Here is a 14675-nt window from a genome sequence, read left to right as displayed (position 1 = left end):
AAGGGTAAGAGGGGCTTGCCTGATGAATGGAGATTGCATGGAGGAGTACAGGGAGTGGAGAGATGCTGAGGATCTACAGAGTGAACGCACTTTTAAATCAATAAGAGGAGTTTGAACTGTACACAGAAATGGATAGGGAGCCAATGAAGTGACTTACGGAAAGGGGTAATGTGAGTATAGAAATTCTGGTGGAATATAAGTTTTGCAACAGAATTTTGAACAGATTGAAAGGGAGAGAGATGGTTACGAAGGAGACCTGTGAGAAGCAAGTTGCAGTAGTCTAGGCAAGAGGTGCGGATGTGGGTTGCAGTAGTCTAGGCAATGGTGTGGATAAGGGTTTTGGTAGTGTGTTTAGAGACAAAGGGTCAGATTTTGGTGATATTATAGAGAAAGAAAGGGCAGGTTTTGGTAGTCTGTTGGATTTGTGCGGAGAAAGAGATAGAGGAATTAAAGATGACCTCGAGGTTGCAAGCTGACGAGAAAGGGAGGAAGAGTGTTATGCACTGAGATAGTGAGGGGGGAGGAGAGGTAGGTTTAAGCAGAAGGATAAATAGCTCAGTCTTGGCCATGTTCAGTTTTAAGTGGCAGTGGGGCATGCAGGCAGCGATGGCAGACAGGCAGTCTGAGACTTGGGCCTGGATTCCTGTAGAGATTTCAGGTGTGGAAAGGTAGATCTGGGAGTTGTCGGCATAGATATTAAAAGCCGTGAGAGGAGATCAGGGCACCAAGGGAATGAGTATAGAGAAGAGATCCCAGGACAGAGCTTTGGGGGGTACCCCAACTGATAGCGGGAGAGTAGTGGAGGAGGATCCACCACTGCATACACTAAAGGTGGGATGTGAGAGATAAGAAGAGAATCAAGAAAAAACAGGGCCTTGAAATTCAAGTGAGGACAGCGTATTAAGGAGAAGGTGTCAAAAGCAGCAGAGAGATTGAGAAGGTTGATAATTGGATCAGGCCAAGAATAGGTCATTGGAGACTTTAGCAAGGGCAGTTTCCGTAGTGGGGCAAAAACTTGATTGGAGTGGGTCAAGAATAGCTAGGGCTGAATGAAATTCAAGGTAATGGCGGTGGACAGCATGTTCTACTAGCTTCAATAAGAAGGGGAAGAGAGATGGGACAGTAGTTAGAAGGCATCAGGACAGATAAGATATCTCGTTGAAAGAAAATGAAGAATTGATCATAGGCAGGAAAGGCAGAGAATTAGGTGTAAACATGTTTTATAATCAAAGTTGTCTACACTGAAACTAGCCATTGCTCAATAGAAACTAATCGTCAGTACTTTACATGAGGAAACTATTACAGTGATCAAATCCATGCCTGCTGAGCCATAATTCCACATTAACTTCAGGTAATTAGATGTCTTATTATCCTTTCCTTCCTGCCAAGTCTTATCTCATCTCTGCATTCTGGGTTACCCACTGAAGTGGTGCCTGTAGGTCGCTCCTACTAGTACCTCTTTGCTATTTTGTCCTACTTCAGACCTGATCCACAACAGATCCATCTATGGGCTATTCTTTTGACCTCCCCTCAAGCATGCCTGCTTTCCAGATGTTCTCCCCTCTCCTCTGTATCAAAAACAGGATAACCATGCAGAGGAAAACTAAACCTAACTATTCCACCACAGCTCTGCAAGTCCTTCAATATGTATGATAATAATTATCCTGTTTACTCCCTATACACCTTCTCAATAGGCTGCCAACAAAAAACCCCAAAAACCAACAAAACCAGAATGATCAAAACCCACACTTCCAGAGGAAAAATCGACCCAGTGGAATTCTGGTCCCGCTTCGAAACATACACCAAACAAACCGAAGAAACGGAAAAAATCATGACCTCATGGATCGTGGATAGCACGAACATACTAAACGAAATAGCCCCCATGAAGACCCGCAGAATAAGAAACTCAAACCAAGAAGGCTGGTTCGATTCAGAACTACTGCTATTAAAAAAGGAGCTCAGAAAAACAGAAAGACTATGGCAAAAATCAGGAACCCAAGAACATAGACTGGCCTGGAGACAAAAATTAAAAAATTACAAAAACCTTACCAACGAAAAAAGAAAAAACTTTTACTCCCACAAAATTGGCAACATTAAAACCAACAGTAGTAACCTCTTTAAATTGGTTAACGACCTATACAACATCGAAACCATCACAAACATCTATGAAGAACCCACGATAACTGCCAACGACCTCGCAGACTTCTTCATCACCAAAACTCAAAAACTAAGATCAACCTTACCCACCAAGATGAATCCCCTCGAACTATTCCCCATTCTCCCAGACCCCGATACATCTAACCCAAACCCAGGATCCATAACAGACCTTAGCTGGAAACAATTCTCAACAATAGACTGGCAAACCTTTAACACCTACTACAATAAATACACCCACTCCTTCTGAAAATTGGACACATGCCCACCATATATCATGAAAACTGCCCCATGCCACTTCAAAGCAAACATGATGACATGGGTCAACCACCTACTATCTACAGGAAACTTCCCACCAGAGCAAGGACATATTCTGATAACCCCAATTATAAAAAACGCAAAAGAATCCCCAAATTCCCCATCTAATTACAGACCGATCGCAAACATCCCCCTTTTCACCAAAATAGCAGAAGGGGTGGTAAAGACTGAACTCTCCACTTACCTAGAAAAATTCAACATCCTCAGCGACAATCAATCAGGCTTTCGCACGGACCACAGCACCGAAACCATAATTGCCTCCCTCCTCGACTATCTTCACACGCTCTTCAGTCTAGGATCAAGTGCCTTGATCATACAGCTAGACCTAAGCAGTGCCTTTGACCTGGTCGACCACACCATACTCCTCGAATGCCTGGCACACATTGGCATATCCGTTCAGGTCCTCAACTGGTTCCAGGGGTTCCTAAAAAATAGATCCTACAAGGTACTCAAGGACAACAATATCTCACATAGCTGGGACAACACCTGTGGCATCCCGCAGGGCTCCCCCCTCTCCCCCACTCTATTCAACATCTACCTGGCCTCCCTAGGCAACCTCCTTCACACCCTCAAACTCAAATTTTTCATATATGCAGACGACATCACAATAGCCATCCCCCTTACCAATTTCACACCAGAACTACTTGACTACATTACTAACATTTTCAACCAGATTGAACGTTGGATGTTATCGTTCAGGCTGAAACTAAACCCGGACAAAACAAAATTTTTTCTAGCCACCCCCAAGGAAAAAATCAAAAACACCACAATTCATCTGAAAGGAATGACCTTCCCCCTAGAACCCACCTTAAAAATACTGGGAGTCATCCTAGACAAAAACCTATCCTTAGAAAACAACACAGACCTCATTGTCAGGAAATGTTTCATGGTACTTTGGAAACTTCGTACCATAAAAAAATTCTTCAATGACACCTCCTTCCGCCTACTAGTACAATCCTCCATTCTCAGCATTCTGGACTACTGCAACATTATCTATCTGAGCGCCACAAAGAAAACCACCAGGAGACTAAAAACGATCCAAAACACCGCCATTCGCCTCATCTATGGCCTGAAGAAATGGGAACACATCTCCCCATACTACAACCAACTTCACTGGCTGCAATTCGAATCCAGAGTTCTTTTCAAATTCGCATGCATATGCTACAAATCGATAAATGGTCTTTCGCCAAGATACATCACTCCCCACTTAAATCTTCACTGCACCAACAAGAAATCCCGCAGAATTCAGCTGTTCGCATACCCTTCACCAAAGCTTTGTCAACTCAAAAGATTCCTTGATAAAACCCTCGCCTTCCAAGCAGCCAAGATGAACCCATGGCTAGCCCAAATGATACTCGAGGCCCCCACCTACCTCGACTTCAGAAAATCACTCAAAACCCACCTTTTCAGCAAACAAAACCCTTAACTGACCCTTCAGATAATCTCAAGGCCCCCTACCCGACTCTTCTCCTTCACGATAGCTCCTATCTCCCCCTGCTTCTCCTTCCCACTTCCTTCAAGTCTGACCAAATCTGTTGTAAATCCGATTAATTTGTTGTAATTCTGCCCTCTTCATCTACGAAGTTGGCTAAACTTGTTGTAAATTTCCCTTTTCATCTGCCAAGTTTTGGCTACAGTTGTTGTAAATCCTATAAATTTGTGGTAAATCTACAAGTCTATGCGGATCCTAATCTAATTTAATGTAAACCGCCTAGAACTCGCTGGGTATGGCGGTATATAAGAATAAAATTATTATTATTATTATTATTATTACTATTAAATCTCTTTCCATTTGCATAAAAACAAATCTAGTGTTATCAGCTATTATCTTTTCCTCTCATTTCTTTTGCTAGTACAGTTACTTGGTACAAAGTCGCAGTTTTCCCAGTCACAATCTGTATCTTAAGAAATGCTAGTTTCTGCCTTTTCAAATATCCGATACTAATCTTTCACACACATGAATTTAGATTCATTCACTTTTCTACACCTGAGATACAGTAGAAGTTGTCCTTAACCAACTGACGGTCCCATTTACCATATATACTCAAATATGAACTGAAATTTTGGGGCCAAAAAATGCATATCCTTTAAGTACCCCACTGTAGACAGCTAGTGCTTGTTGGGTTGGCATGGACCTCCATGGTACTGCTCTAGATGAAAACCCACAGAACAAAGGAGAAATTCAAGGCCCTGCAAGTGAAGCCCCATTTAAACGTTCACATTTTAGCTCATGTTCCCCCCACATCTGTGACAGAATGATTGCCTTCATAAACAACCAGAAAGAAAGATCATACTCAGAATTATTAACACTGCAAAAGGGAGCAGGGGTGAGCTACTTCTAAAGAGAAGCAGCAGTCTGGGGCTCAGAAGGGCCCTGCTAAATAATATTTGGAACTTCAACCAATTTGTTCAGAACTTAACAGAACTGCCCAAATTTCCCACGGCCGCATTTTCAAAGAAAACAAGCTGACCCCTTGAACTGCTCACACTATTTACAGGTGGGATACCAGATATCCAGATTTATCCAGACATGTCCTCTGTTTTAGAGGACTGTCCAGGTTTTCTTTCCTGTATCCTCACCTACCTCCGGGCTCCACTGAAATGTAATCTTCAAATTGGCTGGCTTCAGCAGCGAGGTGAGCCTGCTGCTCCCATCCTGTCCCAGAAGCTGCCTCTCTGAAGCATCCCACCTACATGGGAAGTTGCTCCACAGAGCCCTTCTGGGCTGGCCAACAGCAGCACACTCACATTGCTGCTGCAGCTGGATGGCTGGCCCAAAGATTATATTTCAGTGGAGCTGGAGGTAGGTGGGGGACGGGGAGAATGAGAAGCACTGTCCCGTGGGGACAGAGGATATGTGGAAGGAGGGAGGGAGAAAGAGAAGAACCCACAAAGGAGGGAGGTTGAGAGGAGAGAAAGAAAAGCACCCATGGGGGTAGGCCTTTTAGTGAAGAATTCCTTTTGTACCTTGCAATATGTGTTTGTTATCTTTGTTGTATGTTTATTTACAAAATTTCAATAAAATTCAACTTAAGATGATAGGGAGGGGGGACTAAGAAAAGGGATGAAAGGTAAGGCGAGTAAGAGGCAAGGCTGGTGAAAGGTGGGGGATTGGAATGGGTAGGTGGGGGCAAGACTGGTGGGAAGCAGGCCCAAGGTGGGAAGGGATAGGTCAAGGGCGAGATGGGGATGGGGTCATGTTTTCTCTTTTTTTGACTTCATAAATATGGTAACCCTACTTACAGGTAAGTCTGCCTTTTTAATATCCTCCCCCTTCCCCCTGCAGCTAGGCCCAAGACATGAGCCTGCCATATCTCCACAATGTCATAGATGGCAAGGGGCTCATCACTCAGTTAACTGGGTGCTCCAGACAAGATTGTCACATGGAGTTCATCTAGCAGATTTCAACAGAGAAGAGGATATTTTGAGAGTCACCAGAAGATCTGCATTCAAAGAATGATGAATATACACCCTCATATGAGGGTTTATGAGGGACTAGCAGGGACAATAAATACTGTGGCTAACTTGAGAAAATGCATCTTCATGAAAAAGGTGGTAAATTTGTGAAACAGCCTCCTGGTGGAAGAAATAGAGACAAAGACTGAATTTAACTTCACGAAAGCTTCAGACAAGTACATAGGATCTCTAAGGGAGAGAGTGGATGACATTGGTGAGCAGACTAGATAAGCCACAAGGTCTTTATCTGCCTTCATTTTTATATGTTTCTATGAGAGACAAAGTACCTCACACTAACTGTGTCCAATTAGTTCATACTGACTATGATGCCACAAATGATACACACTGTATGAGACAAGCATGTCAAAATCCATATGAAACAAATTACACATGGCTGCTCCCAAGGGCTTAAGGGAAGTAAGAAAAATGAAGACTTAGCGGAACAAAGTTTATTAGGAACAGAATAAGCCTTACCTCAAGTTATCTGCTTTGTGTACTTTTGCAATGCTGTGCAATACAAACTTTATACTGCTAGTCGACATAAATAGCCATCTTTTTAGTTAACTTCTTTTCAACAAAATAACGTTATTTAGAGTATAAACACTCTTAAGGGGATTGGTTATATTCTACATAATGACCAAACTTCATTGCTCCTGAGCTCTAGAAACTCATAAAATAATGTAGATAGAATATGTAAACTACATATTGTGTGGTCAGCGTAAATCGGAAAATACCTATCTTCAGTTCAATTTCCACTGTAATGACAGCATAATTTTCAGATTTTCACTGAAATATTTACTGTGGTATTATGTTGCCTCTGGGATTATGGCACCGAGCCATGCTGCTCACATGAAGTTAACTGAGCCAGAGACTGCTTCATCACTTACAATTATATGGGAAAATCAACTCTGTACCACACCAACCTCTATTCTGAAGAAGTGCTTCCTTAGCATCTGTGAGGTCCAACATTTATTCCACAAAACAAAATAGCATGGCAAGTAGTTGAAGACAAAATGTTTTAACCAGCTGTATTGTCATGTCACTTTGATTTCTTTATGAACAATAAAACCAAAAGAAAATTCAAAAATTCTAGAGAGAAAATTAAAATATTCAATTAGACTGATATATGCTAATACAGACTTTTAAGAGGAATAGTAAATCTGGTTCTCTTTTAAGGGCCTTCCTTCTCTCTTCTGCTTGGCAAAAAAATCAAAAACAAAGGGGACATGACGGAAGTTTATAAAATAATAAATAGGTGAAAAAATTTAATGGGGGAATAGTTGCTTCATTCTTCGATCGACACAAACAATAGGACACTCCCAGGGGCATCATAAGCTGCGGACACATCCTGTGGGACACCTGCAAGTGAAGCCAATGGGGAAGGCACAATTATCACAGCTGCACCAGCCACACGAAAGGTCCATGAAGTATCCAGGACTGTAGCAAGCTAACAACCAGCAAACTGAAAACAAATCATAGAAAATATATTTTCCACATAACACATAAGCTGTGGTTTCTGCTGAAAGAGGACATGGTGAAGGCAATTAACACAAAAATTACCAGATAGACTTGCGAGATCCATTGCAGCCACCTGACTCTCCTCTCTCCCACCCCCCTGGCTGGCATCCATCCCTCCCACCTCACCCCCCGGCCTGGTGAAGTCTCACCCCTCTCCCTGAACACCTTTGTGAGCAGTTCCATGCATCTCTCCTCCTCTCCGTTCCCCTTGCCCCCCTCCGGTACCTCTTCAAAATCTTTGCTGGCAGCAAATAGCATCTCCTCCATCGGCCTCATCTCTCCTTCTGATATCACTTCCTGGTTGTGGGACCAGAGAATGATGTCAGAGGGAGAGCTGAGGTGCCTTAAGCATCAGTTAGAAGATGCTGCTCACTGCCAATGAAGATTTTGATTAGATGATGGGGGGACATGCAGCAGGGAAGGGGGTGTGCGGCTCAGCAATGCCGCGCACCTCCTTTCCTTGCTATGGTACTGCTAGCAGCTTCCCTCTTTGGGCTTCCAGTTCTAAAGGAATTTTCCCCAACCATGCCTACTGCATCATAATCCTCCATATGCAGTACATGTTTATAAATGAAACAGAAAATCAAAAATGCAACCAAAAGGTAAATTATTTAATATGATGGCACCTACCTTTAGGAATAGTGATCTGACAGCCAAGGTCATAATCCTGCTGCAGCCGATAAAAAGCCACTTCCTGTAACCTTGCACGCTCCAGTTCAGAGAGACTTTGAACGGGGACTGATTTCAGTCGTACACTGCGCCCTGACATGCTGTTCCAGGTAAAATCACCCTGAAAAAGACCAGAGGAAATAATTTGAAATATGCACAAATAATGCAGCAAATCTACAACATACCAAGACTGGCAGGCATAATATACCTGCAGGTTATAAGTGAAAATGGGTAGAACAGAAAGGGTGGGGGATATTAAAAATTTTTCATATATGTGTGCACATTCACCTGAAGCAGAAATTTATTTTAATGAGCATTTATGCAAAATGTCCCAAAGGTGTCCATTTTACAATTCTCTTGCAGTGCCCAAACATAGCACATCTGTAAGCATGCATCATCTTGTCACACACATTCTTATTCACTACACAATTTTATAAGCCATTTCCACGTGTAAGCATGCTTTTCAGGTAGAAAATAAGTTACAAAAAATTACCCCCTCATTACAGTGCTTCTATGGCACCCTGTGGATTTCACTTCAGAATTAAAAAGGAAACCGTTCTAGCAAAATCAGACCAGGCCTGATAGAAATCTACTGCAAATTTTGTTCCCACAGTTAGGTTTTCAAGAAACCCATAATGAATAGGCATGAAAGGTTTGTACATTCTCTTGCACTTTGCTGTCTTATGGCCCGATCTGCAAAGTACCTAGAGCTGAGCATTGAAGGCACCAGCCGGTCGTGTAGTGAGTGAGGGAGGTACCTCTTGAAACGTTTGGCAACCAGGAAGTGACATCAGAAGGGAGCCAAGGATGGCACAAGCAGTAGATGAAAGATGCTGCCCACGCCGCCAAACATGTCAAGAGGTACGTGGTGGGGTGGTGAGGTGCCAGCAGCACTGGTGCCCCTGCCAAGATGGCACCCAGAGTGGTCCGCAACCACTGCCCCCCCATCCCCCTTACTATGCCACTAGCACCAGCTCTACAAGGAGAAGGCTGAGAAGTCATCATGTCATCAGATTTGTTATGATTTATTAAAGAGGGGAGAAGAGGGAAAGGTACAGCCTGCAACTGATTAATGTTCCACGATCGCTCCCTCCAACCCCTCCTGTTGAAGCAAAATTAAACCTCTGTTGAGGCCTCTGTTTCAAATCCTCCCTCATCCTGGCCAAGAGCAGCACTTAATATAATTTGGATTCCTGTCACTCAGGGCCAATCTAATCGCGTTAGCCACATAAGATTCCAACAGATCTCAAGAATCATGAGCTGAGGCCAGAACTCAATTATTGCTTATATCACTATAAATACCTGTACAAAGTTCATTATGGTTTACAGATAAAAGTGGAAACAATCCAAAAATAAAAACAATACATATATAGCAATAATTCAATTAGTTTTTAATACATACTTGGTAAAAAGATAGATCTTTAATTCCTTTCTAAAACTTTTATAATTTAACTGAGAAGTAATAGAAGCTGCTAGGATTTTTGTAGGACTTTGCAACTTGATAAGCAAATGTAACCATAAATAATCTAGCATATTTCTATCCTCTTACCTCAGAAAATCAAATGGGGGGAGGGGCTGGGGGTTCCTGCGGGGGGGGGATGCTCGTGATGTTCAGGGCCTCCCTCCTGCCCTTGATGTATTAGGGGAGGGGGGTGACTGGTAGGAAGGACTGGACATCCCTCCTGCCGGAACCCCACCCCCATGTACATCGCCAGCAGGAGTTACTGGGCATCTCTCTTGCTGGCAATGTATGGGGGGACAGACGGCTGCTAAATTTATCGCGGCAGGGAGTTCCCTTGTTGCGATAAGCTCAGCGGCAACCTGATTTTCTATCCAGCACCTGTGACATGTATGCCGGTTAGAGAATTGGGTTATTAGGTAGGCTTAGGCGTCTGTCCGTGAGGACAGTCGCAATTCTCTATAGGATACCTATGTGTAATTCTCAAAAGCCACTGGGCGTCCTATACAGGACCTGGGCCTCAGTGCCCTAAGCATTAGCCTATGGTGCCTATGTCTTAGCTTTGATCAGGGCTACCCATAAAGCACTATGGAAGGACTGCTAGTCAACATAAACTGTATCTGAATCCCAACCTCCAGAATCACAGAAATAAACTAAACAAATAGAAATGAATAAATGTCCTCAAAGAAGACTACACTTTCCAGAGACACAAGTCTTTGGCATATTTGCTAGGATTGCTTGGTTCCCAAATTCCAGTTTCTTGAAAATCCCTAGTTTGGGGTTTTCTTTTTTAATGAAGCAGCGATGTGAATCTTGCTTTCTTCACTGCTATTTCCTGTTTCCTATGGCACTCAGGTCTTTCCAACCATTACACTGCACAGTTGACTCATTTCTTTTTATTATTATAGAGGAGTTCCTGCATTCTGCAGAAAACCGGAAAACTATTTGAAAAACAGCACAAAGAGAGAAATTTCATGTGACATAAGAGCCTGGGAATTATGAAAAACCTTGTTCAGTCTCTCATTCATTCTCAGTAGTAGCCTAACGGTCATTAGACTGAAAACCTAAGGAACAATCTCACGGTGGCTCCTTGTGTCCTTGGGCAAGTTCCCTAATTCTTAGATTGTGAATTCATTAGGGACAGAGAAAGTATTTATAACATAACAAAGTAAATGACAACAGACCTGAATGGTCCATCCAGTCTGCCCAACCATACATGCTCCATAAATTAATAATTTAATTTAAATGGTCCTTTTTTCTTATAGATATTTCTGGGCCAGAAACCCAGAGCTCCGCCCGGTAGTGTGCTTAGGTTCTATAAAATATAAACACTCTGGTAGTACAACAGAAAGGTGGTATGTCAAGAATCTAATATACTTAAGAAAAACAAAACATTCCCTAACTGGAATTAAATTGACGATGAGATCACAAGATTTGTCAGTGAAAAAAAGGAATCATTACAATATTTTTCTCAAGTAAACTAGAATCTTTTTCTTTGTTTTTCACATTTATAGCATTTTATCTTTCCTTCTCGAAAAACGAAGCATGTGTTCAACCATAAGTTGAGGCTCATCCGAAAGACTGCAGAAAGAGCAGAATTTCAGAAAGAATGTGGAGAGAGGAATTCAGACAGGGATGTTCAGAATTCCAACAGTGTTTAGAAGAAGCTTAGCAAATGCAGAGCCTCTTATACAACAAATGCTGGACTGTACACTGATGGCCCCTGAAGGGACAGACCTGGAGACCCCTCAACCAGAAAAGAGGGGAGTCGCACAGAAGGGTTTGAAGATCCTTTAAAAAGGAAAGAAGAAGATGTCGCCCGCGGGTGGCGTCCTTGGCTCCTCTGGTGCGCCTGATACCTCGGGTGGTGCAGAGCGCCGAGCACCAGGAATGTCACTTTCGGGTTTTACATCGGGGATATGTCTCTCAGCAGCGGGCTTTTTATTTCGGATGTGCCCCTACGGCTATTTGTCTGAAATGTCACCAGGTTGATAACTCTTTGGCACATGGGGTGTGGTTGTGTGCATCTATTTCTGCCTTTTGGATGGAGGTCCGATGTTATTTGGAATCTTTGGTGGGTTATCGGCTCCCCTCATCGGTGGAAGGGACTATTTTTTTGGCGGAGGGCTATTTGGGCGGACTTTCTGCAGGTGATAGCCTGCTCATTCGTAAGGGTTATATTGTGGGAAAGAAATGTATTCTTACTCATTGGCTTCAGGACTCCCCGCCCACCATCTGGTATTGGCGCAATAAATTGCATCTTTTAATGGTCTGGGAGTCCATGTCCGCTCGGTTTTCTGGATCTCGGAGCAAGCTTTTTCTGTCCGTTTGGGCTTCTTATTTGGATACTTTGTCCCCTGTGATAAAGAGCCAGGTGGTCAATCGCTTGCGGAAGCCAGTTGTCCCCGTATTGCCAGTGGGTTGAGGGAGGGGTTTTTGGGGTGGGGGGTGTTGGGATGGAGCGGTTGGGGGGTTGTTTCTAGTTTGGATTTGGAGGGCTCCAGGCTATCAGAGTACAGGCCTGGACTCTCACTGTTATCTGGGATTTCTAGTTGGGTGCTACCATGATATTCTGTATTGAGGCATTGTACTGAGAAAATAATTGTGTTCTCTCTGTTCTGTGTATATCATTCATGTTGGTGAATAAAAAAGTTTATATAATAAAAAGGAAAGAAGAATATTACATTACATTACATTATAATTTACTTATATACTGCAGGACTGTAAAGCTCTATGCGGTTTACAAAAAAAAAAAAAGTAAAACAATGAGATGAATTAACTTAATTACCTAAATATTGGGTAAACCAATAAGTTTTTAGATGCCTCCTAAAATCCAAATAAGTAAGTCGTAATTAAGGTGTTTAAATCTTTGTCCCAGGATGCTGCCTGGTATGACAGAAGGCGATGGTGGTACTTTTTAAATTTGCATCTCTTACCGATGGGAAAGTAAAATTGGCATATGAACGTCTAATATTTATTAGTAGTGAATGAGAGTGAATTCGTAAGATAATTGGGAGAGAGTCCAGAGTTTTGTAGCAAAAGCAGCCAAATTTAAACTTAATCCGAGACTCCACCGGCAACCAATGCAGTGCGCGAAAGAAGGCAGTGATATGATCATACTTCTTTAGGCCAAAAATCAGCCTAACTGCTGCATTTTGCTGCATATTCTCAATCTAACACACAGAGTGAAATACTGAGATTAAAACAGAAATATTCCCAGCTGTGAAATAGAAATATCAAAAAGTGCAAGCCAAATTATTCAGTCAAATAACCACTTTCAAAGTGTCCCTAATGCCAGATTACTTTTGCATTAACAGGAGGAAAATTAAATGAGATATTCAGAGGCATTGAAAGGACCAGACAGAAAGCCATACCAGAGGAAGAATAAATTTCTTACCAAGCACCAAGAGGTAACCAGTATCTGTGGACAATTTTAAACTATCCAGTTCAAGGTCTTTAGATTCCCATCCATTAATAACCAGTCATCATAGCAATAAAAGAAAAGCTTTTGTTATTTTCTTTGGTCAGCACCGAAAGACAGGGATAACCAAAAACCAGATTCTCTGTCCTGCATGCAAAATGTCACAAATACTTTATATAATATTACAAATTTATGATTCCCATATGTACCCTCCAGGAAAATACATACATGGTTTGTAGTAATATTGTACTTAATTTCCCCACCTACTACATAAAATGATATATTCCAAGCATGTGTAGTTAGCAGAAACCATTCAGAAGGTAAGAGGTCAGAACTTGACCTCTCGTGTCTTCACACACTTTTGCAAACATTCTTCGCAACAGGCACTTGTGTCTCTTTGTCACTATAAATCACTAACTCTTGATTACCTTTCACAGACTGGTACTCTGATACTTTGCTCATTAAGTATGACCTGTGGCACAGTAAGGGAGGAGGGGGGCAGACCACTCTGAGCACCTTCTTCGCATGGGCTGCCTACACCAGTGCATTTCCTCCTCTTCACCCCCATGTGCCACTTTAAATGTTCACCGTTGTAAGCAGCATCTTCCACTTGCAGCTCGTGCTGGTCTTGGCTCCCTTCTGATGTCAGTTCATGGTACAAGGGGGGCGGAGGGGGGAATCGGTCAGTTGGTGGGAGAGAGAGAGAGAGATAGGAATTGGGGATCTCCCTGCCAGTTCAGCTAATCGTGGCAGGGCAATCCCCGATCAGCTAAGCCAGCAGGACTTCCTGAAGATGCAGTTTCGGGGAGTCCTGCTGACTCAGCTGATTGGGGATTCCTCTGTCATGATCAGCTGATGGCAGGCTGTGGACTATTGTCGAGATTCCCCAGCAAAGACAGACGCCAGAAATGTAGACCCGGGTTTTCCGGGCCTACATTTCTGGCACCTATCTTAGCGTGAATCACGCCTAAGTAGGCGCTTGAGGCGTGATTCTCTAACCAGCACTGACATAGGCACCTATTAGAGAATCCAGGGGTAAATGTTTTTTATTTGACTTATGTTTATTAATTTTATGATGTGCTCATATAATTTTATGGTTATCACTTTTTATGTACATTTCTTATCTGGTTTTATTTTATATTGTTTTAATGTCTGTTTTATTTTTATTTAGACTCCTGATGCAGGCCTACTGGTTGAAACACAACTCATGTTGAGTCTTTACCAAAAAATCTATTTGGTGAACGTCACAGACTTTGTTTGGCAATCTACTGTGCTATGAGCGAACAAGCAAGCAAGTGCCTACCACAGTATTTTAAACACTTGCAAACTAATTTCATGAATCCACCTGAGCATCTTAAAGAAACAGAAGTCGGTTGAACACAGAAAAAAGATTTGCAGCATAATATCTAAATTAAATTTTCATGAATCATACGATATGGTGCTTTTTGGAACTATATTACAACCCAAGTCTCCAATTTCTGCAGCTAAGAATAGTCTACTTCTTGTAATGACTGGGATTGCTATACAAATGATCACAAAAAACTGGAAGAATTGTGATAGACTGAATCACACCTTTTGGTGGGAATCCCTGTGCTTATGTTATCGATACGAACGTATGTATTCAGAACTAAAGGGTCATGGTGAAAACTTCAACGAGATTTGTGGCCCATTAGCAAATTT

At 42.3% G+C, this 14675-nt stretch overlaps 1 protein-coding gene across 5 annotated transcripts in view; it reads right to left on the bottom strand.

The window, feature by feature from the left end:
- The window catches only part of ARHGAP6 (Rho GTPase activating protein 6), an 825592-nt gene that overhangs the window by 114809 nt on the left and 696108 nt on the right, over window positions 1-14675 (bottom strand). For all 5 annotated transcript variants that reach the window (XM_033947958.1, XM_033947959.1, XM_033947960.1 and 2 more), the window contains exon 2: window positions 8077-8236. In XM_033947958.1, the coding sequence (XP_033803849.1) occupies window positions 8077-8236 (160 nt within the window). The remainder of the gene's footprint in view (window positions 1-8076; window positions 8237-14675) is intronic.

This window comes from Geotrypetes seraphini, chromosome 6 (genome assembly GCF_902459505.1).
Source record: "Geotrypetes seraphini chromosome 6, aGeoSer1.1, whole genome shotgun sequence".
Taxonomy (NCBI): Eukaryota; Metazoa; Chordata; class Amphibia; order Gymnophiona; family Dermophiidae; genus Geotrypetes; species Geotrypetes seraphini.
Note: the sequence above shows the minus strand (reverse complement) of the source record. Positions and strands in the feature narration are given on the sequence as shown.